The 22,857-nt window shown below is 44.2% G+C and overlaps 1 protein-coding gene across 6 annotated transcripts; it reads right to left on the bottom strand.

Annotated features, from left to right (window-relative positions):
- Positions 1-488: 488 nt before the first annotated feature.
- ldb1a (LIM domain binding 1a) lies at positions 489-19,771 on the bottom strand. 6 transcript variants are annotated; one of them, XM_012920411.4, is made up of 12 exons: positions 19,618-19,771; positions 16,763-16,863; positions 7,935-8,037; positions 7,589-7,633; positions 7,307-7,382; positions 6,422-6,524; positions 5,630-5,802; positions 5,421-5,543; positions 5,243-5,320; positions 4,982-5,105; positions 4,665-4,807; positions 489-3,632 (listed from the first exon to the last, which is right to left on the bottom strand). In XM_012920411.4, the coding sequence occupies exons 2-12, from the start codon at positions 16,788-16,790 to the stop codon at positions 3,408-3,410; spliced, it is 1,221 nt and encodes a 406-aa protein (XP_012775865.1). In that variant the 5' UTR covers positions 16,791-16,863; positions 19,618-19,771; the 3' UTR covers positions 489-3,407. The 6 variants fall into 6 exon arrangements, with proteins under 6 accessions (XP_012775865.1, XP_004555898.1, XP_004555899.1 ...); XM_004555841.5 differs by having other exon boundaries at positions 4,659-4,807; XM_004555842.6 differs by having other exon boundaries at positions 489-2,748; positions 4,659-4,807; positions 19,618-19,765.
- Positions 19,772-22,857: the final 3,086 nt, after the last annotated feature.

A 22,857-nucleotide genomic window follows, 5' to 3' on the forward strand; every position in this document is an offset into this window, starting at 1 on the left:
AACACATGGGTGTGAATTAGAAGGAGAAAGGTGTAACGACGAAGAAACGAGGAGCACAGGTAGTGAAAGCAGATGAGTTTAAATACCTGGGGTCACCCATCCAAAGCCATGGAGGGTTTGTGTTGACTTGTGAAAGGAGGATAGCAGCAAAAGTGACACTAACAAGACAGGAGGATGAGCTGGAGATGGAAAAGTTGAAGAAAATAAGATCAGGTCAAGTGGTTTAGAGACAAACAGAGAGGCAAGGCTGAGACAGAGGGATGGTGGATATTGGAAAAAAGTATGGTGACACGAGAGCTGCAACTGAGGGAAAAAAGGGGAAGACCACAGAGAACATTTATGGCGGATATGCAGAGCTGGTGTGACAGACGGGTTTAAGGGACACGGTGAGATGAGATGGCTGCAGATGATTTGCTGTGGGTGCGGTCACCTATGTGTGACAAAACGCCAAAGAGCTTCCTCTATCACCAGCAATAAAGACAACCACATTTTTCCGTGAAAATTCATCTTTATTGATACCATACATGAATTATCAATGACAGAAACCTGGCAAAAAAATATAGATATAAAACCACCCCCATGATGAGGTGCTACAGGAGCCAGCTATGGGTGCATTGCCATTTCATCTCTGTCTCATACACCCTTATATTTCCCAAACAGAAAACACAGGGTGTTGATAAGTTGCTCCTAGATTCAATTCTGTGTCTGCCTGCTGAACTGAAACACCACAAAAGTAGACTAGGGGTGCTGGAGACGATGAATAAGGATTTCAACACAATAGCCTGCAGCCTAGTGTAGATTTACAGATGGCTTTTCAGCCAAAAACGATGGAGGAATTTCTGGCAGGCTGCGCACTCATGTGCTCTGTGAGACCCCTGCTGGACAGTCTACAAATTACCATGCAACAGCTGTTAGCCGGCATCTGGGTGATGCTGTCAGGCAACTTTTTCCCTATTTCTCTGCAAACCCTGACACCACAGCTTTAAGACCAACTTCCCCAAGGGTAAGATCCAATGTCAGTGGTCAACCTTCCTTTTTTGTTAAACTCATCTCTCAGATATTAACATTTATCTGAAAAACAGACATCAAATAGCCTAAAAACAAGACCATAAGTATTATAATTAAAAGGTTTTGGTCAATCCTATTAAATTTCAATAAAGGTCGCACCATTGTGGCACATTTCCAGCATCTAAGGAACTTGAGGCATACAACTGGATGACTTTGAGGTCAACACTTTCTGTCACCGTTGCCATTTACTGGTTTTCAAATACACCTGACGCTTCCACACCCTCGATGGCATTTAAATTCCTCCTCGATAATACTGAGCCAACAGAACAATGTGCAAACTGCATCTCCGTAAGAAACACAACAGAATGACCTCCGTTGGCATTAACTGACTCAGCAGCCCCACAAATTCCTCCATATATCATCATGAATATTGTACAGGTGGGTTCAACCTAAACAGAACATCAGTACATAGAAAAATAAATACAGTTTCCTAAAATGCGGGCAAAAATTGTTTTTTAAGTCAGTGATTGTACCATTAAAAATCACGTTTTTAAAAAAAAAAACAAAAAAAAAAAAACTTAAGAGGTTTTTCATCTCTTTACATTAGATTGAGTATCTCATAGTTCTAGGGAGGAATACATAGAATAACTTTTACAGAAATTACTACCTAAAAATATACAAGCACAGACACAAACATGAGGAGTAAAGCCAACAAATGATTCATTATATAACATAAAACAGCGCCGTTTAAACAGTATAAGAATCTTTACATGTAGCTCCTTGGTCTGCAGCTTTCTTAATTGTACTTAAAAACATTTCTGGGAAGCTTAAGTTAATACAAAAGTCTTATTTTTTATTTTACAACCCCATCAAAAGTTGTTTTTAAAATATTTGAGTAGCAAATTTGATTTCTATCATTATATTCTTTGAATAGAGGACCCTCACCCCAATATAGAGATCTGAAGACAAAGCAAACAGTTCTGCGATGATAAGACAACAGATGTGAACCAGGTGCTCGATGGAAATTTACCTGGGGAAACTGGTTTCCAGTGTGCTACTCTGAACTCGCATCAGATAGTTAAGCACTGGCCCTGTTGTCTCCAGCCTGTTTAGCACTGAAGCCAATGGGCCAGATGACAGCTGGATGTCTGAGACACATGGATGACATATCAAGGATAGACTTACATGAAAGTTATTTACCATCACAATAAGAATGATCTAACAGCAATATTTCTACATTAATATACTGCAGGTTTCAGATGTTTACAGTTCTTACATTAGCAATAATAGAAAAGGAAAAAAAATACACCGTCAATTCATAAGAAAAATAGATTGCCGTTAATAGTGGAAAACAGTGCAAAGAATATTCTGGGGTGTTTTTTGTTGGCTTGCTTGTCTGTTTATTTTTAGAAATTGTTTACAAAAAAATTGAAAAACAAAACAAAATCAAAACAAGTCTAAAACATAGAAAATAAAAACACACTTCTGTTAGCGCCTGGTGCTCTGGTCCAGACACGCTGCATACCACCTTTCTCCAGTACCTCAACGTTTTATGCTGAAGGTGTAAGGTAACCGTGTTAGTGTGTGCGCACTGCTGTGAGTGTGTGCGTGTTTGCATGTGTGTGTATGTGTATGGGTGTGTGTCTGTCAGTGTTTGTGTGTGTTTAAGATTTAGCGTAGTGGTTCTCAACTCCGGTCCTCAAGCTCCGGCACTGTACAGGTTTTTGTTCCAACCAGGTCCTACAAAAACAAATAATTGAGTTTTTAAAAACCGAACGTTGAATTTTGATACTAAGAGTGCACACAGTTTTCTGCAGCCTGCAAAAACATGTCAAATAAAAGCTAAGCATTCCTTCCCTGTGACATGAGCACAACAGAAACAGTGACGTGCGAGGCTGACGGGAACGCACGCCTGAGAGACCCGAGGTTGGAACAAGAACCCGCTGACATGGGCGCCGCTGCGAGCACTCGGACAACCGGACACGCCAACTCTGGCTCAAACATTGTGGTGAGCGATGATTGCGGGACGAGGGAGGTGGGGGGGTAAACACACATACACGCACACTGCCAGCCCGCCAGACTCACCACACCACTAAGAGGACTGGTTGTAGCCGGGCAGACTAGGGCCAAGGCTGAGCACCAATGATCATGTGAGGGAGGTAGAGTGGCTGAACTGGCCTTTGTGTGATGGCAATAAGCTCGATTGGTCAATCTATTTCACCACCCACTCTCCTTTTATCATGAAAGAACACAAATAAAAATTAACTCAACATAAGCGCTCGAAGCCGCCCTCCCTGACCCCTCTTGCTAGCATGTTGGCTCAGGTGGATCCCAGTAAGTTTTTTGGGGGGGGGAGAAAAAAAAAATACAAAAACAAAACGAGTTGGGACCCCCCTCGTCTACTGGGACGACTGGGAGTTGTCATTCTTGCTCTCCTGACTGGAGGGTGCCTTGTTGTTCCAGGGCGAGTGTGCCCCCAGTGCAGGTGAGCTGTTGAAACTGTCCTCATCCTCCAGGCCATTCGCCCCATCGTACTGCGTGTTCTCCAGCCGCGTGATCAGACGCTCGTCCTCGTCACCAAACTCCCCTCCCATCAGAGTGGGCTCGCCCACCATCATCACATCCTAAAGGGGACAGCAAGGGCCGGTACAAATTATCCCCATAATACAGGGGGGTGCGCGGAATGACTGCACGCATGGGTCACTAACCCTGAACTCAACTCTGTAGTTGTTCATTTCGTTTTGGTTTTTGCTTTAGGTGCAATCTGACTGGGCTCAATTCCAGCATTACATTTATTTGTTTTATGAACGTCATTATACTGGAAATCAAGGGAACCCAAGTATTAAAAGCTTTCCATTTTAGTGTCCTCTTATTCTGAACCAAATCACAACTGGACAATGTGTGTTCAGGTCATCTACTCAGACATTTAAGTAGTCCATGTGGCCCTGACTCCCTGTCCCGAGAACCAGGGTCGAGAAGCCTTTCCTACTGGCCAGAAGTGGGCATCCCTGATCCTTGAGTGCTGCATCACGGGGGTTTTCATTCCACCTCGGGTCTCGTTCGCTCAGTCAAACAAGCAGTGCTGTGTGAAATCACGTGCTCTGATAGACTCAGTGGTAACTCTAAGACCGGGATAACACGGCAGATTTAGAGTGAAAGCCTAACTATCCCACTGGAAATCAGAGCAAGGTTAACCCTACCCCACAGACCCAAAATATATTAAGCAGAGACGGAGGTCAGTAGTACCTCCTCTATATGATAGACCGTTTAACCTGTGGCCCTAGAGGACCAGGGACTGCCCATCACTGGATCACATGAGGGGGTCTAAAACCTAAATCTATCCTCTGTAGAATTACAAAAAACAAAACCACACACACACGCACACACACACACCCCCACACACACACACACACAAAAACCTAATCCCACCAAACTCCGAGTCCAAATGCCTCCCTGACCTACCTCCACCCAAACCTGGTACTACAACTAAACATGCTAGCAACCCCAGCTCCCACCCAATATACGCATACAAAGAATTTTCTGACCCCTCTGCCCTTCTTTCCAACCCTTACACCCTTTTTTTCCCCCCCATGCCTTGCTCAGCTGAAGTTTGGAGGTGCAGACAGAAGTCAAGTAGATGTAATGCTTACAGGTACCTGGCTGGAGAGTGAAAAGCTGTTGGCTGGACTCTTCTTTTTACTGTTGCTGTTGTTATTGCTGCCTCCGCCAGAGCTCACGGTGCTCCCGCCGGACACCTTCCTTTTCCGCCGCTTGTTTGGAGCTTGTCTGGCAGGCTCAGCTACAAGCACAGAAAGACATGTTTCACATAAATCTCTATAAATCACTAGTTTCTAGGTCATTTACAGATAAGAAACTATCACGCAGCAGCTGCTGGATTTTAGTATGGGTGCTTCAAAGCTTAAATTGAAAGGGTAACTATCATAAATGCCACTGGCTATTTCAAACGCGTTACCTGGAGGCGCTACCATTCTTTGCCACTTTTGGAAGAGGCAGGTCTTCAGGCAGTCTCTGGGGCTCAAACTATAGGTTTTATGCCTAGACATCAATTCTTGCATGGGTTCCAATATCACACATAGCTTAAGGGAAGACGAGAGAGGCCAAAGTTGAATGATAGATGTTAGATTGTTCCAAACACAGATAATTCACCAATATGTTACCAAAAAAAAGAAAAAAAAAAAAAAAAAGAACAAGATCAAGAAGGAAATTTGCTTACACGGAGGTAGTTGAGCGTGGAGTTGGACAGCCCACATCTGGTGATATTTTTAGCCAGCTGATCAAGCATCTGGGGATCCTGGAGGATAGGGGGAAAAAAACAAACAAGTAATGACCAATTGCACGCACGGTACGTGAATCTGAGTATTAAAGAGGGGCTTGTTTACACGGCAACTCACATGCATAGCCAAAATGCTCCTCGGTAGGACCTCTCTGTGTTGTCTGATGCTGAAGTGCCACGTCTTGATCCTCATCATGTCGTCAAACATAAACTCTAGGTACAGGCGGCCCTCAACACAAATCTAAATCAAACAGCAGAGATCATGGGTTACCATCTCAACAAAAGGTTCAGAGACAATTGTGCGTCTATTATCCACACTGACATTACCTGTGTAAACATAGGTTTGCCGTTCTGGGTCACCATGGTGCACTGGTCACAATCGAGAGACACAAAGTTACTATGGAACGACTCCTTTGGATGCTTCAAAACATAGAAGAGCTCAGTGGCGCCCCCCTCAAAGATACTTCTGAAGTACCGGGGAATCAACGTTCTGCCGATGGCTGCAGACAAAATGTGCCAAAGTTAAAAGCTTAAAGCTGACAGGACATTAAAAAAAATAAAAAAAAAAAGCCGTCATCTGATTTATAAAAACCTTATAATACGGTACAACCCCAACAGACCACTCTTCTCTTAGACAGCAGGACATTTAAAAGTAGCATGGGAGGCAGAGCCTTCAGCTTTCAGGCCCCTCTCCTGTGGAACCAGCTCCCAGTTTGGATTCAGGAGACACCCTCTACTTTTAAGATTAGGCTTAAAACCTTACTTTTTGATAAAGCTTATATTTGGGGCTGGATCAGGTGATCCTCAATCCTATTTAGTTATGCTCCAATAGCTCTGGGCTGCTGGGGCCTTGCCATAATGCAGCAAGTGTTTCCTCTTCACTTACTTCTTTTCACTCTGATTATAAACCACTCTGCATTTAATCATTAGTTATTATTAATCTCTGGTTCTTTTCTACAGTGTGTCTTTTGTCCTGTCTCTCATTCCCACTGTTGCCAAGTGCTTGCTCATAAGCAGGTCACCTGATTGTTGGGGTTTTCTCTTTATTATTGTAGGGTGTTAAAATAAAACATATTCAATGACAAGCAGCTATCATTTCTTTGAAAACATATTTCTTACTGTATCGTTTTGGACCATCTTCCAGACAGAAAGTGATCGTGAGCATAGCATCATCTTCAAAAAACTCTGTGGTGAAGGCATCCCACCAGAGATTGTCACAGTCCTATGAGCAGAAGAAGAAACATTTTTCAGTTTTTGATTCCTCAAAATGTGCAGTGAGTTATGTTAAAATAGGTCATGTTCAAAAGGAAGAACAGATGCCATTTGAAAAAAACAAGAACTAGAAATTCATATACCTGCACCTCTCCTATAACCTTTCTACTCCTCAGGACAACAGAATGAAACGCACGCAAAAAGCCCTGCGATTGGCGACCTGTTTATGGTGTACCTGAATCTCACCCTGTGACACCTCAGATGATAGTCATTCAGCAGCTTTAAGCATTTTCTTAAAGATAAATGTTAAAGTGTGTTTTCCTGGATAAGCAACCAAACCCAACAATTCACTTTCCTGAAAGTAAAACTCAATTCCAGTAGTTCTTCCAGCTGTAGCATTTCCTGTAGTGTGCAAACAGCCTCACAATGTAACAACACATAATGGCTACTCTTTTGCCCGTTTAGGCATAGAAACAGTTGGTACTCCAATTATGTTTTAGCCAGGTTTATCAGATAATCCTATTAGAGTCTGGATGTAACTCAAGTCTGAGTTCTGACTTAATTTTCTCACATAATCCCTAACATGGTTACCTACACATCAACAGCTGTTGGGAGGGAAATCTAAAAATAGGGCAACAGTACCGGTAAGTGGTTTACAGGATCTGCAAAATGTAGTTCTACGAGGACTTTATTACATTTCCTGCTTGGAAATAAAAGACAGGCTCTGTGTTTTTGTGAAACAGTTTGTGTTGGGTTGCTACTACACTGTGTGAAATACAAAACGATTCTCACCTCTGTCCAGTTCTGTAATCTTTTGTTCAGCTCATATATCCGGTAGTCTGTCTGGTTCCCATACGGTGTGGGTCTCCTGAAACAGAAAATGGGGATATTCAACACCCTGCAGTGGGGGCTGCTTCAGTGCACTTACACCCGTAGTGCAAACAAAAGCAATAATCCAAGAGCAGCTTCAAACTAAATGCAGCATAAATTTTTGAACAGTATATGCTATATAAAGGACTTCTGACCTAAAACAGGATCAAATGGCGTTAATTATTTAAGCATCAATGTGCTCACCCCATTCCAGGCTCCATGTATGAGGGGGGATACATGGGTGTAGGCCTAGGACAAAAAAAAAAAAAAAAAAAAAGATATTGATAATCTCCACCAAGCATGTATGCCTTTAATAACATTCTGCAAATAGATTGCATTTCATAACCTCTCCATATTATTAAAATTAAATAAATAAATGTAAAAACAGACGTCTTATATTCTTAAGTAAACATCAAGAAAACTGATTTTATAATAAAAACAAGAAGCCTGCAAGAAGTCAAAAGATAAGACATCAAGAGGGTAACAAATGGCATAATTTACTGGCTGAATGAATTCACAAATTTCCCTTGAGAGCTCAGCTCAGACCTACCCCACATCTCTGTCCAGCATAGCGCCTGGGTGGAAGGGGGGAAAGCTGCCGCCGTTGGGGGGCTCCTTAGGAGAGTACAGCTTGAATGACTTTGACGAACAGCCTGCACACAACCCCGGAGCAGAGGAGGAGGAGGGGGGGGGGGGGAGGGGGGGCAGAGAATTAAAGGAGATTTAGATTACTTTGGATTTAGCTCATTCAAATCGCAGCAACATCTCAGTAATCTAATGTTGGATGATTTTGTTCAGACTTGTTCAAATAAAAGCCCACTGCCATAACAATTTCCTGCTGCTCTCATCATCTAATGCACCTTCAATCTGCTAAATGGACAAGAAAACAAATGATTGTTTTGGGGAGGGGGGTATATTTATTAACCTGTAGACATCTGAAAACACAAACTGCAAAATGAGTGGAAACCAGATCCACTGGCATATTTTTTGTATTTTTGTGGCACCTGTACCATTACTGGTGACCCTCCTCTCAACATACAGCCCTATGTGAACCTAAAACCATGCCTCTCTACACTGTGTGCTGGACTCCCCCCTCTTGCTGCCTCTTCTATACCCATCCCCCCCCCCCATCCCTACACTGGCTGTTGTTAACCCCTGTCTGCCCAGATAACACAGTCATGCTCAAACAATCTGGCAGTGCTGAGAAAACATCTACTCAAGAAGGCTCCACACAAACAGCTGCTTCAAGTTTTAGGGTCTCAAAAGATATTTTATACCCAGGTTGTAGGAAAACAACCCCTAGAAATCTGAGTCAGACCGGCCAGTCACAGCAACCCTCCAGTTCCCCTACCCTTTGAAGCAGACACAGAAGTGGGGCACCAACATGAGGAATTTAAAGTATGTTTTGATAGGCAGGTATTAGCAACATTTAAATAACAGCAAAACCCATTTGTATCCAGTTGTTTAACAATGCCTACACTGCCTGTAAATGTGGTATTCCCAACAGGCACCTGCATAATGTTAATTTGACCTACAATTTATGCACAACGGTTGGTCACTGTCTGCTTGGCATAGGAAAGAGGGGGCTGTACTTAATTAAAACCAGCAGGGGGAGAAACGTCGACTCCCAGCGCCATGCATGCTAATGCAAACCAAAACCATAGAGGGGTGTAAATGTAAGATTTTTGCCACTTTCTGTGAACTGATCGAGTTATCTACATGTGCACCAATTCTCAAATGGTGATTGTTAGGTTCAAACAGAGAGAGAAAAACATTAATTGTCCTCCTTCACCACACACTACTACAACTCCTCCTCCATTTACTTTCACCCTTTTCTTCCTTCTTTCTGTATACTCTCAAGAGTCATGGTAGGTCATCTTCTCCTCCCTATTAGTATGAGGCTGATCTTGCTCAAGGCCACCCAACAATGGTTCCCTACACATTACCTCTGACCTATACACCCACCCCCAGCAAGTCTAGCCATTAGTCCCAGACTGCATTCAGGCCCATATGATAAGCCTTTGTTCATTTTGATGCTGATCCCACAGCTTTGTGCAAAACATAATGTCCAGTGTAACAAATCACATCTCTATTGTGAAAAAACAAAAAAAACAACCTTTCTTCAATCACAACCCTTAATGTGAAAACAGAAACAGCTACAATGAAGCTACAATCAAATTATGCAAAGATATTTTAAAACAAAGGCCCTGAGGAAAAAAAAATGTTGACACATGGGGGATTCTCACCTCTAACATAAATACACACACAAATATGAGGTTCAATCAGCAGTACTAACCCATCTAAAAAAAAAAAAAACCCTGCAGATCATTAGATCCTTATGCATGTAAACAACTACTAACACGAAAAGACAGGCTCAGAGGCACCTGAGGTTAAAGGATGTCACGTACTGACAAATAACTACAGTCCTTAAGCATCCTTGAACAGAGTAAACTTTAACAAGGTGAGAGATGCATATTTCACTACGCTAACAAAAGGTTAACTTAACTGGACTTTGATGCAGTTCAGTCCGCCCAAACTGCTTAATGCAAACAATAGAGCTGCATCCAGAGGATGGCCATCAGCCAATAAAACATCCAAAGCTATGTGCAAGACTCCTAACGTATTTGCACAGCTCTCTGGTGTCACCTCATTGCTCCGTGTATTCACATGCATGAGCAGTATACCTGTAAAAATGCGCGAGCATCCACTTTAACAGCACGGGCCAGGCGTAAACTGAACCACAGGGCCGCGTTCATTAACATTAACCGTTTGCAGAAAACGGATGCCATTGCTAAGCTATTAACCCACTTGCTAAATATCACCGCCCTCCGCTCCCTATCCCCCCGTGTCTGTTTACGATCAATTTCAGCGGATATTGTGAACCTGTGATGCTGCTAACCTGGTATAGCAGTTCGATTGAGTTACCTGCAGAGAAACGTCCACCTAAACGCGGTGCTGCTCAACACCTCGGGTCGGTGTTTCTAGCCAGCTAGCCTTGCTGCTAGCCGGAGCGGCTGGATGGTGAATTCTCCGCCGCTGATAATGTACTCTTGTGGTCCTAAACCAAACAGCTGACGACGGGAACTGAAACACTCCCGCTACTTCCCCGCTTCTGGTGAATTTGCAATTCCTGCTTATATGTTTTAAATGTCATTTGTCTGGAGGACTGTGTTCTACTACTACCGGACCCTTTGTTCCTGCCAGCCGAGACACGAACAAACAAAGGCCCCGCCTTCCTCCAGGCTCCTCCGCCCATCCCTACACACAGACCGGGACAAAAATCTCAGGCCCCAGTCAAGACAAATTGGGGCCCCCAATTTGTCCCATCAGTAGACCAGTGGCCCCCAGTGTAGTACAAGGTGGGTCCCCATTGCGAGGAACAACCTTCTCACTTAATCTTATTCCACAGTCTGACAGCATTGTGGGCCATGCCGTTTCTGTGCCAGCCCTGCGCTGAAGTATAGTGGGTATGAATAATATTTGGGTCAGCAGAGTTTAGGAGGGTAAGGTAGCTCTTTTTTCTTCTTTCATTGATGCAATCAAATATCCATCTGCACTTTGCCTACTGTATTTATTACAAGTCATAAAGTGTCATAGTCTATAATAGCATTGTAATAAGATGCCACACAAGTGAAATACACTGAAACATGTAGCTCACTTGCAAGTCTATCTTTTTGTCCAAGTATTACATGTGACATATCTCAGATATTTAACTATCTTGCACTTCACTTTGTTAAAATTGTGTGTGAACAGGCTGATTTTTAAAACACACCACATTGCTCCCTAACTGCAGTGCTAGATAATTAAATATCTTAATACTTGACCAAGTAACCACGTGTTGCAAAAAGAAAAAAAAATGCATCATTATGTCTGCACTTTTTTTTTCCCCCTCATTCAAGCATTTTTAATCTAAAAAGTTACATAGACTTCATTACTGCTCAGTAAAAGCTGAATCTCAGATTTCATGATCAGATATGGCTGCAATAAAATATGTCTTTTTCCTACTTTAACTGTGGATCAAAGTGACAGGATTATGTCCCGTGAAACTGCAGTGTCTGAGATGATTTCTTCTCAACTTCCCACGCAGAGTGTCCGACCATTTATGAAAGCTCTGTGTGAGGGCACTGAAACAGTCAATCAGTCATAATGATCACTCATGAAGAATGAGTAGTCCTTTTAGAATATGCTGTAAAAGTAACACTGTGTTAGCAGTGCTGGACCCATTTAAACTAGTGGTCATCCAAGTCCTGCACAATCTTAAAACCCCTTAACCTTTATTCTTTTCATGGAGTGTGAATCAAACATCCTATTTATACCATTAAATCAGTTATGACTTGCTACCGACATAGCGCTTTTAATTGTAGCTTTGTAAAGGCCTATTAAAAGTGATTGACGCGGCTGATGACTCAAATCTTTTCAACCACAGCTCTGTGCCCGTCATAGCCTCAGTTCGCGTAGGCTAATCTGCAGCCTCACTTTTAATCAATAACCACTCTAATGTTTACAAGCAATATATTTGAGGCCTAGAGAACCATTTGTGGTCTCAAAGTGCATTTTAAGCTCATTTGTTGAGGCTTTCACTTGAGCTGCCAGTCAGTTAGAATTTCTATAAGCCGGGAGTGCAGCCTAGGGAAGTGAAGCTATGCTTTTTGAGATGTACAGTAAACACATCTGACCCACACCAGCGTCTCTCAGCGCACAAACCCTATGTTATATATAGAGCAGAGATATGTAAAACTGTATGCAAAAAAAAAAAAAAAAAAAAAGCAGGCACTGCTGTACGCAGTTTTCAGAGAAGGATGCACCACCTGTGGTCTAATCTGTTAGTGATAACACAAGCCCAACTTTGAGATCGCTTGTTGAACAAAACCAAAGCTGGCTGGTGTATCAACTCCTTGTGCAAGTCAGTTTTGATGGACTTGCACAGAGGTGTGAAAGGACAGCATCTCCCTCTGCTGGCAAATGCTGATAAAAGAAAAAAATTTTTATCTCATGCTTCAAAGTAGAATGAATTTACTGTCCTGGAGTTTACAGTAATATTTGATTTTGGCCATAACAACAAATTTGTACATGCTCCGCTGTAGTTGTATATTAAATTCTATTATCAACAATATACATATGCACAAAATTCATTAGTGTGGATTTCATGGCAATATGCATTACCACATGCATTACTCTGAACTGAATCCTCTTTAATCTGTATTCGGTAAGAGTCACATTTAGCACATAGTCACCTGGCAGGCAGTGATAACATTAAAGGCACCATAGCGCAGGAACTAAGTCCTATTTTGGTCTCAGAAAAGGAGGTTTTGAACGGCACAGGTATTCGTGTACAAACACCGATATATCGTCTTTTTTTATATCTATCTATCTATCTATACACACGCACACGCACACACAGAGAGAGAGTTGGGCCGACTTGCATTCAGTCTGCTTTGTCTTGCTCGACTTCTGTGCTTTGTTTCATTGTTGCAAAAAAAGGTTTTTCCATTTTTATTTATTCATTGGTTATTTAAACTCTGGCTTGCTTAGGCAAATAATATACTAGGAAAAACTGATATTGATAAACAAAGTAGGTCATCACACACTAGCCACATGTAATTATGCCTCGAAAACATTTTCCAGGCCCTTCAAATGCATTACGACTTTGACCAAGCGTGTGACAAAAGAGCTTTTAGCAGCACTGAGGAAATCTGAAGAAAGCTGGTGAAGAAGAGGATGTTCCAATTCCTGTTGCTGCTTTTTTAGACACCGCAGTGGAAGTATAAGCCTGTCTGGGAAACTGTTGTGACACCTGACTGGAAGTGATAGCAACAAGGCAGGAGACTGTCCTAACACAGGCGTCACCCAGAGGATGCTGCTGTGGTTTACCGAGAGGAAGTTAACAGTGTGTGTTCAAGACATGGCAAAGGATAACGACAGAGAGAAAAACCTCATGTCTGTGTGAAGGTCTGTGTCGTGAACAGTAGCAACAACACAGATCTCGGACCTGCAGCCAGACTGAATTAACAAATTCCTTGGAAAGAGTTAAAATTTTAGGTTTTAAAATGAATTTCACAGTCTCCCTGCTGAAATGAAATTCGTGGGGGTGGTAAGTTCTCCAGATAAAATTTTAGCTGTTTAAACTTAAGAACTAAGACAGACTACGATATTATTTAGAGACTAAGCATGGAAATCCCCAAAAGGGTATAAAGACACAGCATTTAATTGTAATGAAATATGTAAACTTAAAGCGATGCACAACATCACTTACTCTCTTACCCAAAATTAGAAGCAGAAGAAACAACTTACAGCAAAACTCCCTTCAATAATGTCAGTGTTTCAATATTAGTCTTGATTTGCATAAAACTGATCAAATATAAGGCTTGCCATTCAGCACTCTAACCCATCTTGACACCAACTTTACTTTGCACAGGTTGAATAATTCATGATACATTTAATAAAAAGGGGGAGAAAAAACAAATCTGGTTGGATTAATAAACCATTCCTGGTGTTGAGTCCACATAGGCGGCACAAAGATATAGTTTTCAGCTCTCCTTATACTTTGTTTTTACAGCAGTCTGCTGTCGTCTTCACTAGCTTGTACATGTTTTACAATTACAGGTGTGCTTCAATAGAAAAATAATTTCCTCCCCATTTCGATGTCTCCCTATCCTCCCCCTGTTTTCAGCTGGGTGGCACATGCCAGCTTTCTCTTGCCATCCTGTCAGCCTGCAGCAGATGTGACATCACTACAGCTCATCTCCACTCTGCCTGCCCCCCCCCCCCCCAACAAAAAAAAAAAAATTCTCCGACTCCCCCAGCATCTCTGTCTGTCTCCCACGCATTCCTTCTTTCTCTCTGCCTCTGCACACACAGCCATTTTGATCTAGCAAACAAGATCTGAGAGTCTCAGTAGAATAGAGAGAGGCGGGGAAAGGAGAAGAAGCAAGAGAATTGAGGAGAAAAAGAAAGCGAGGCAGGCTTTTCAGTTCAGTGAGATAAAGCTGAAGGAGTCACGTTGTTGTGTAACAGTAATCACACAAAAAAAAAATCCTAGCTGTTTGGCTGCCATCTTGGCTCTGCTTTAAGTCACTTTTCTTTAATCAGGAACCACGTGACTTTCTGCATGAGGTAACGCCACTTTTACTGCAAAAGGCAGTAGGCGAGGGATGAAGGAGTGACTGAAAGGGAGAGGAAGAGAGGGTGAAAGAGGGAAAGGAAGAGGGGCGAGAGAGTGAGATGAGGAAGGCAGAAATGGGAGGGAGGGGTTAGAGTGGGATGGGTGAGAGACGGAGAGAGTGGTGAGCAAAGGGGAGCGCATGCTTGAGTGGGTGCATGCGAGAATGGGGGGGGGGGGGGGGTATCTTCAGCTCACAAGCAATCTATTTTTACCATTTAGCCTGAACAAAGGATGTGATTGGCTCCACTGTGTTAGGACGAATCTCCTTCACGCAAGGAACAAAGCCTTAAAAAGGTTAATTCACAGCAAAGTCACAACAACAGCAGGATGTCACAGGGTTGTCACCGAGCTAGACAGCCATGAGAATGCCGTTCTTTATTCTGGCTTATAAACAGCAAGTATGCCTAGTGAAAAAACAAAACACATCTGTGCAATTCTGACCGAATAAATGTGAAAATGATGTTAGAACTATAGACAACTTGTTTTTACAATGTAGATTCATGCAGGAATGATGGGGAGGATCTCCCATTCAGGAACATACAAGAATGTAAACAAACCAGCCTTCAAATATAATGATTTACAGCATGCAGACACAGGGAGGGAGACAGAGAGAGAGAGAGAGAGAAAGAGAAACAGCAAACCAGCTTGGATCAACATGACTCTGGTTATTTGTGAGATCTACCAGCCTAAACTTGTCCTAGCAGGCTCCTCGTGATGGTGCACAAACGAGCGAGTGTACTTGCATCCTGCACTGCAAATTTTTCCAAGCACGCATGTGTAAGCCTATGTAAGTCTGTGACTGTTTAAGCGGTGGTACACGGCATGCACATGGCAGATCACTCTGGTGGACCGTGTTCTCCGTACATCCTTCAAAAACATGTGGATGTCATTAAAAGTTTCTGCTCCACAGTACGGTCTGTTAACAGGGGGAACGAAGGAGGCAGAGTCACTGAAATGCTACAGGAGGGAGAAAAGAACCTAGATAGTACAGAAACAAAAACATCTGAGAGAAGGACATCAAGCAGAGGCCCTAATATTACTCCATTTGATAGCTGATTGCCCATGAATCAGAGCAGCCCCATTAAAATGATACTGACACCCTAATTCAATCTGCCCTCTCCAAAATCCCCCGAGCAGATGCTACGATTCAATTTCTATCTGATATCTTTTCCAATGTGATGCACAGAGCCCGTCCCCTGGCACCGTGAGGCTTTTCACTGTGTGCAAGGCAACCATCTCTGTAGCCTGCCTGCTCTCAGTGGGATACTTTTAAAGAGAAATTGCTCCAAAGTCAAAAAAAGGGGGATCAAACACACCATGAAGAGAACAGATTAGAAGATGTACTTGATAAAAACTGCCAAAACATTTTGCTTGCCAGAGACTGACATGTGCAGACAGACTCCGACTGTACTAGATGCTCTTCCTCTTGCTCTGATAGAGTAGCACAAGAGCCAACTGTAGATCCTGAATATCAATAACACTCAATTCTGTGGTTATAATCCATACTTTAGCTAACCGTTAAAGCTTAAGAGTGCAAGTCTTATTTTCTGAAAGACATGCAGGAATGCAAAATGCAAAGTCACAATGACAAAGAGCTGTGCAATAGCCCAAATGTAGCTTAACTCTAGGCAAGTTGGTTAAGTCTTAAGTACCCTCATTAATAGTTTAAATCCATCAAGGGAGCTTTAAACCATTTTGAAGCAAGTAAATTAAAGTACTTTTGCCTCATTCAGTTCTGACCCCCGGGACAAATCTAAAATGTATGTGACACTAAGCAGTGAGTTCCAACAACTCTTCTAGATGTACAAGAGCCCTAATATCCGTTAAGCAAAACTACAGTGGCCAGATGAAGCTGAGAAATGGAGTACTTATTGATATCTCAGTCTCTGTATGTGGTAAAACTCAAAGAGCCATTGATCAACCGCACAGCAGGCTAGCGTGACTGAGAGGCTCTGCTGAACAACTCAATCCTAAAGTGTGGTAGCCTCAGTCTATAACCTTGTTTTAGGACATGTGCTGCGAGTGAAGCATGGATTCACCGCCACACTGCATGCCCACACAAACTCACACTCGCATAGCTTGACGTTGGCCCTAGGGGGGTTTGCAGCACTTTTACATAAGTCATCTTTTTGACAGCACCACTGAGCACAGAGACGGAGGAGGAAAGAGGGAGATCAGAGACAGGAAGAGATAAAGAAGAGAGAGTAGGCACTCACCGGGACATGCACAACCTCCAACAGACATCTTCTCACATGTTGGGTTCTTCTCTAAACGAAACAGCTGCACTCAGTCCACACGCTGCTCGCATGGGCCAACTCTGAGGAAAACAACACAGACAGAGGGGTGGAGAGATAAGAGGGAGTGGTACAAAGCAGGGCATGTACACCACAACTACACTCCTCTCTCTCTCCGTCAGAGGCAGGAAGTTGGCACTGGTGCTCTAGCTGCATCATTAATAGGCATATTGCAACACAAGTGGGAGGGAAAATAGAGAAAGGAGTGAAATAGGAAGAAAAGAGTGTGTGAGACTGGAGTAAGTAATATGGACTGGAGCAAGGGAGCGTGTGTGAAATGGAGAATGCAGGAGGGAGGCAATTAGAGCAAAGGAGAGGAAAAAGAGAAACTGCACAAGGTGTGTGTGTGTGCGCGTGCGTGTCAGTGATGCATCGTCTATTTTTGCCCGGTGCTGCTGTGGGAGATAAACATACTCAGTAGGAGCCCAGAGGCAGAGGGTCATTACCGCCAAACAAACACGCATGCACAAACACACTCTCACACACACACCGTGCCTCATGTATGACAGATTTTCATCTCTCTTTCCGTCTCCCTCTCCTTCCTTTTGTTTTTCTGCTGCAGAGAAAACGCGGGTGTTAATCACTACAGACAGTATCGATTAAAAATGCAAAGCCCACCTGGAGCGCAGGGACACCGGAGACCCATGGGAGGCAGGAGGCGCGTGCGTGCGCAAATGCGCACAAGCCCACAACCAAGAGCTGAGTGTAAACAGTCTGACTCCATTGCAAACGTCTGTTCAGCAAACCCTACTTCTTTTTCCTTTTTTTTGGCTTTTTAATCTTACTGAACTGTCAGTTTAATCTCCTCACTCTGTTGATATTACTTTGACCTTTCTGCAGCTTGATGTGATTGTGATTCATTTCCTCTCCCTCCTCCATTTCACTGGTTTCCTTTTCCTTTCATCCCACAACTTCTCTTGGCCCAAGCGTGCCTGCTCTCTGAGCCAATAATCTCATAATCTCACACATCACTACACAAACACACAAGCACATAACCGACTCTCATAATTTAGATGTCTTTGTTGCTCATCTACTTCATCCTGTCAAATGGGTGAAAGTCTATGCGGTGAATTATCACCAAATTATTGAGACTAAACGGGAAACGGTGAAAAGGTTTAAAGATGATAGGAAATGAGCCTGGGTCATAACTGCGTCAGTAAATATCGGGCAGAATCCTTTTTTTTTTTTTTAAACAAAGATGCATGTGTCCCAGAGGCCATTTCTGCATTACCAGTCAGAATTTGGAAAACCATGGAAAAAGTTTGCACTGTTTTTTTTTTAATGCAGCATAATGAGTTAGGGTGCACACAAAGTAACGCAGAAGAGTCAAAAAATAGATAGCAGTTAGCTCAAAAGTAATGGATCAGTGGTTGATCGCTACAAAAGGCACAAGTAAAAAGTTTAGTAAACAGCTAAAGTAGAAGATAAATGGCTAAAATAGAAGCCAGTAGAATAGTGTATGTCATGCAGTCCAGGTTACAGGTTAGCTGGCAATTTTACAGCATTTTCTTTTTTTTAAACAGTGCTGCCTAGTTTGGGTTGAAATTTAGTTTAAAAATATGACATATGTGTGGACTATGTGAAAAACTGGGGGGGGGGGGGGGGTTGTTGATAGTGGGCTACATAACCACTGGTCTATGATATCCGTGTTGTCCCTGCATTAACAAAGGACTCCCAAGTGAGTTGAAGCCTCGTTTAACAAACCTCTGTTTTCCATTTTCTGTCACTCACAACCAATATGCCAACACAAGACAAACAACTGTCTCCACAGAAATGAAAGCTGACGGGCACATTCCCAACACAGCAGCTCACTGGCAGACGCATCACAGTTAAATGTCATACACAGTGTCAGACAGACACTGCTCTTAGGACCAAGACACAATGAACAACCCTGCGGGCGTCCTCGTTTCCCTTTACTTGTCTTCTCCCCTCCTCTTTTCATTTGCCCTTCTCACACACAGACTTTTTTTGGCGTCTTTTGTTTCAACGGTGTTTGTCTTTCGGAGTCATCTCATCTCAATCTGCCGTTTCGTCACAGTTCAGTGTTTTTGTGCACCTCGATGGTCGCAATCAGTGGGTTTGACATCAAGACAACATCCTGCTACTTGTGAACTCTGAGCAACACAAGATATGAGAGAACAACAGAGACATCCCCAATAATGCAAGAAAAACAAACAGAAATAAAGAGCGTGAGGGAAGAAAGAGCAGGGAGGGTGTGCGAATGGGATTTTTGGAAATGGCTCCTGTTTCCAGGAGTGATAATGCTTTGAAGCCGAGCGCTTCAGCACTAACTGCACTGTTGTTCATCCTCTTTCTCACTCTCCTCTCTGCCTCTCACTCTCCCTGCTTGTGCAGATGCAGAGATTCCCGCTCTGTCAACACATTGCACAAAAAAGCTCTCTGAGAATAATGAAGTTCCCCCCTCTGTTCGCCTCCTTCTCTCCACTGTGGGAGCACGCAGCAGCAGCAGTTCCATAACACTATGTGACAGACAGCAAAGTGCCTGCACACAGACATGCTGCCAGCTTGGCTTACTGAGGCATGCGTCTCATCCTAGTGTGTTGTCTTTACACAGTGTAAAAACACTCCACAGAGCACCTTGATTCTTCATAAATATCTATTAAAATGTTTGAAAGGCTCTTGGTGCCACCATCGCCTTCCTCTCACTCTTTTGTCTTCCAGGTGTTCTACCCCCCCGCTTTTCTTTTCTCCACTATCTCTCTCACTCTCTCATTTACAGACAAACACTCTTAAATGTCCTCCATATCTGTGCTTACCTTTGTCTTCCTCTTTCTCCTCTTACCACACTCGCGCGAAAAAGTCCGCTCAGGCCAGCCACGCAGAGGAAACCAAGCTGGGCCAGCAGAGAGAGAGTGAGGGAGGAAGAATGTGATGAGCAGATGCAGATAGGAGACACAAATGGGTTGGGGGGTGGGGGGGTGGGGGTCTAGTAGTGTGCAAATTGGATGATGAGAAGGAAGGAAGGAGGGAGGGAAGGAAGGAAGGAAGGAGGCGGGAGGCGGTGGAAGAGGGGAAATGAGAGGAGGGAGGGGGTGATGGTGGTGGTGGTGGTGGGGGGCTCTCAGCTGCACTGGTATGAATATGACGCAGAGGCAGCAGCCAGAGCCACTTCTCTCCTCTCCTTTCGAGCCCCATCCCTCCATACCCACCGACAGACAGGAGAGAGGGGAGAGAGAGGGCACTGTATCCATGGCAACGGCAGAGCAGCGGTAGGTAGCAGTTAGGGAGTGTGCTGGGGCACAGTGGTGTTCCTTTCTTTCCCTGTCTCTCCAACACACAGACAAGCTCATAAGTCCTACAGCTCCCACAGATGTACAGTATACAGCCGCTGATACGCTGAAGGAAAACACAGAGGAAGCGTGGGCAGCACTGACTCATTTGGACATGACAGATAATGAGAAGCAGACTGTTTGGGTCTGTTGTGTCTCAGGAAACTTGGAAAACTGGGGCCAGAGAAGGTTTATTATACTCTAAATGCAGGGGGGCGGGGACAACTGTCAGCATCAAGTAATGAAATTGTTGTCTTTTGTGTCAAGACATGGATAATATGAAACACTGCAAGTGCAATGAGGCCAGTGCTTTGCAGTGATGCCAACAAGTGAAGCTGATGACAATCAGCAAAATAAACAGATTCCCTGGCGTTCAAGTTGAAAGACAAACATGTGGCAAGCAGAGACATTACTGTAGGAACAAATATGCAACACTTCTTTCCAGACATTGTTTTTTCTGTCTATACCTACATCTATTTAGCATATAATTTTATGTAGAAAAAAAACAGTCTAAATTTTAATATCCATCACCCAGACATATGTGGACAAGAAAAGCAAGAGGATGAACTGCAACCTTTTCAAACACTAAAAAACAGCAGTAGGCCTACTTCAAATACTAGAACTATCAGAGACTGCATACCTTAACCAAGGCTGAAAATTCCCTCCACATCATGCACAAACATATTTGTTCGGTGTGTTTTCTCAGGAACATCAAAACCCAATTTCAAATTGATATCCAGGTTTTCCCCTCAGCTGTAAAAGGCTGATGGAGTATCGTCGTCACCCTGCCGGGCAGGCCAGCAGACAATATTGACACCAAGGTTTGCGGATGCGAAACTCAAAAAAGGAGACGGTGTAGGAGTTTCAAACTGATACCTGGTCAGGGTAAGAGGTCAAGTTTTCTGAAAATCTTGTGAATGTAGCAAAGACAGAGGGGGAGCACTGGTGGTTGTCAGCTTTTTTTTTTTTTTTTGTTTTAGAGGGATCAGTGTTTCATTAACATGCCATCTGAAACACAAATAAAATACAACTTTAGTAATATTTGTCCAATCTTTACAGTTGCATGACATCGGACATACAGGTTTAAGGTTTCACACTCCAGCATCATTCATATATTGAGTTCATTTGCAGCCACTGCCATTACAGAGCTAAGTTAGTTAGGGTAACTGGTTTCATTACAATTTAACACACTACAATGTATTCTAACTGATGTGCACACACATTTGATTTATAGAAGGCACTTTTTTTAATTACCTGTGTGAGTGTCCAGCCTCCTGCTCCAGTCCCTCCTAGTTTTAGCAGAACAAGATTGAGGGATGGGCGTGAGGTTCTGGGGGCGCTCCGTCTCTGGGCTGGGGCCCGGGCCGGGCCTCGGGGGCTCGGGTCCTGGTTGGTGTGTTGCCGGGGTTGTGGGCGGGTGGGTGCATGGGGGCCCGGCCCTGGAGCAGGGTGCCGCCGGTGCATCGAGCCGCCTGGGGGGCTCTTCAACTGGTGGGGGGGATGGTCACATCTTGCAGGAGCTTTCTTCTCTCAGGAACTCTCTGCAGGAGGGGGAGATACAGGAGAGGTGGAGGAAGATCTCAGCCTGGGCGTTTACCGTCTTATGTAGTCTGGAAGATGTGTGGTTGGTGGGGTGGGTGCAGTTTTCTCTGTGGTGGGGTTGGGTGGACTGTCCAGGGCTCTGTGGAGCCGGGGGGCGCTACTGCACTGGGCCCCGGTCTGATGGGCCTGGGCCCCCCTTCCCTGGCGGGTCGCGGAGGGTGGGAGTGCCTACTGGGGTCAGCGGGGGAGCTGGCCCCAGGGAGGGGTTACCTGCCCCTCCCTTCCTTCCCTCCCCATCTCCAGCTGCCTCCCTCTTCCCGCTCCTCCACAACCACCCACACATGCAGGGCCTTGGAGTGGGGGTATGTCACCAGGGTGCAGAGGAGGCTACCCCCCCCCCCCCCCCGTCCCCTTCTGGCTGCCTCTGCCTCAATTTTATCCCACAACTTAGACATTCACATTATTCACACTCTCATTACACATACATATAGGATCTTGGGGGTGGGCACAATCACGGAGTCCAAATCACCATCAGGGTGTACACCCCACCCCTGACGTCGTTGCCCACCTCTCAATTTTAAATACACTTAGTCATTGAGGGTTAGCAGGAGGGACTATGCGCTTACCTGCTGCTCCTTGGCAGGTAGCTCCATGCCCTCCTGGGTTTTAATTGCACCTTAGAACACACATGCATCAACACTACAATGAGCGGGTGGAGGGAGGTTTGGAGTCTTCTCCCACCCCCATTCTCTGCGGCCTGCTGGAGCGGGAGGGCTAGTAGGAGGAGTTGGCCGTCCGACTGCGGTCTGGGGTGTGGGGCCTCCCTGCTGCTGCGGAGTCGGGGTGGTCTGCCTCTCCCCACCGCAGGGAAAAGGGTAACACCACCTGGGTCTGGGTGCAATTCCCCCCTCCAGGGGCAAGGGTACCTAGACCCGGTTTGTAGAGTACGCTTGGGAAGTGTGATTGTGTGTACAGCGTCTCTTTATGTCTGTCTCCACGTTGGTTGAGTGTGGAGTGAGTGCATATGAGAGCATGAGGGTGGGAATGGATGTTTGTGTCTGTGTGTGCCTGTATGTCTGTGTCTATATGTCAGGTTGGGTATCAGACGCCACCTCTCTGGGGACACCTCAGGCCCTCCAAGGTTTGGAGGCCTATCTCCACCCACCACCACTTCCCCTGCCGGTG

Source organism: Maylandia zebra, linkage group LG13, assembly GCF_041146795.1.
Source record: "Maylandia zebra isolate NMK-2024a linkage group LG13, Mzebra_GT3a, whole genome shotgun sequence".
NCBI classification, from domain to species: domain Eukaryota; kingdom Metazoa; phylum Chordata; class Actinopteri; order Cichliformes; family Cichlidae; genus Maylandia; species Maylandia zebra.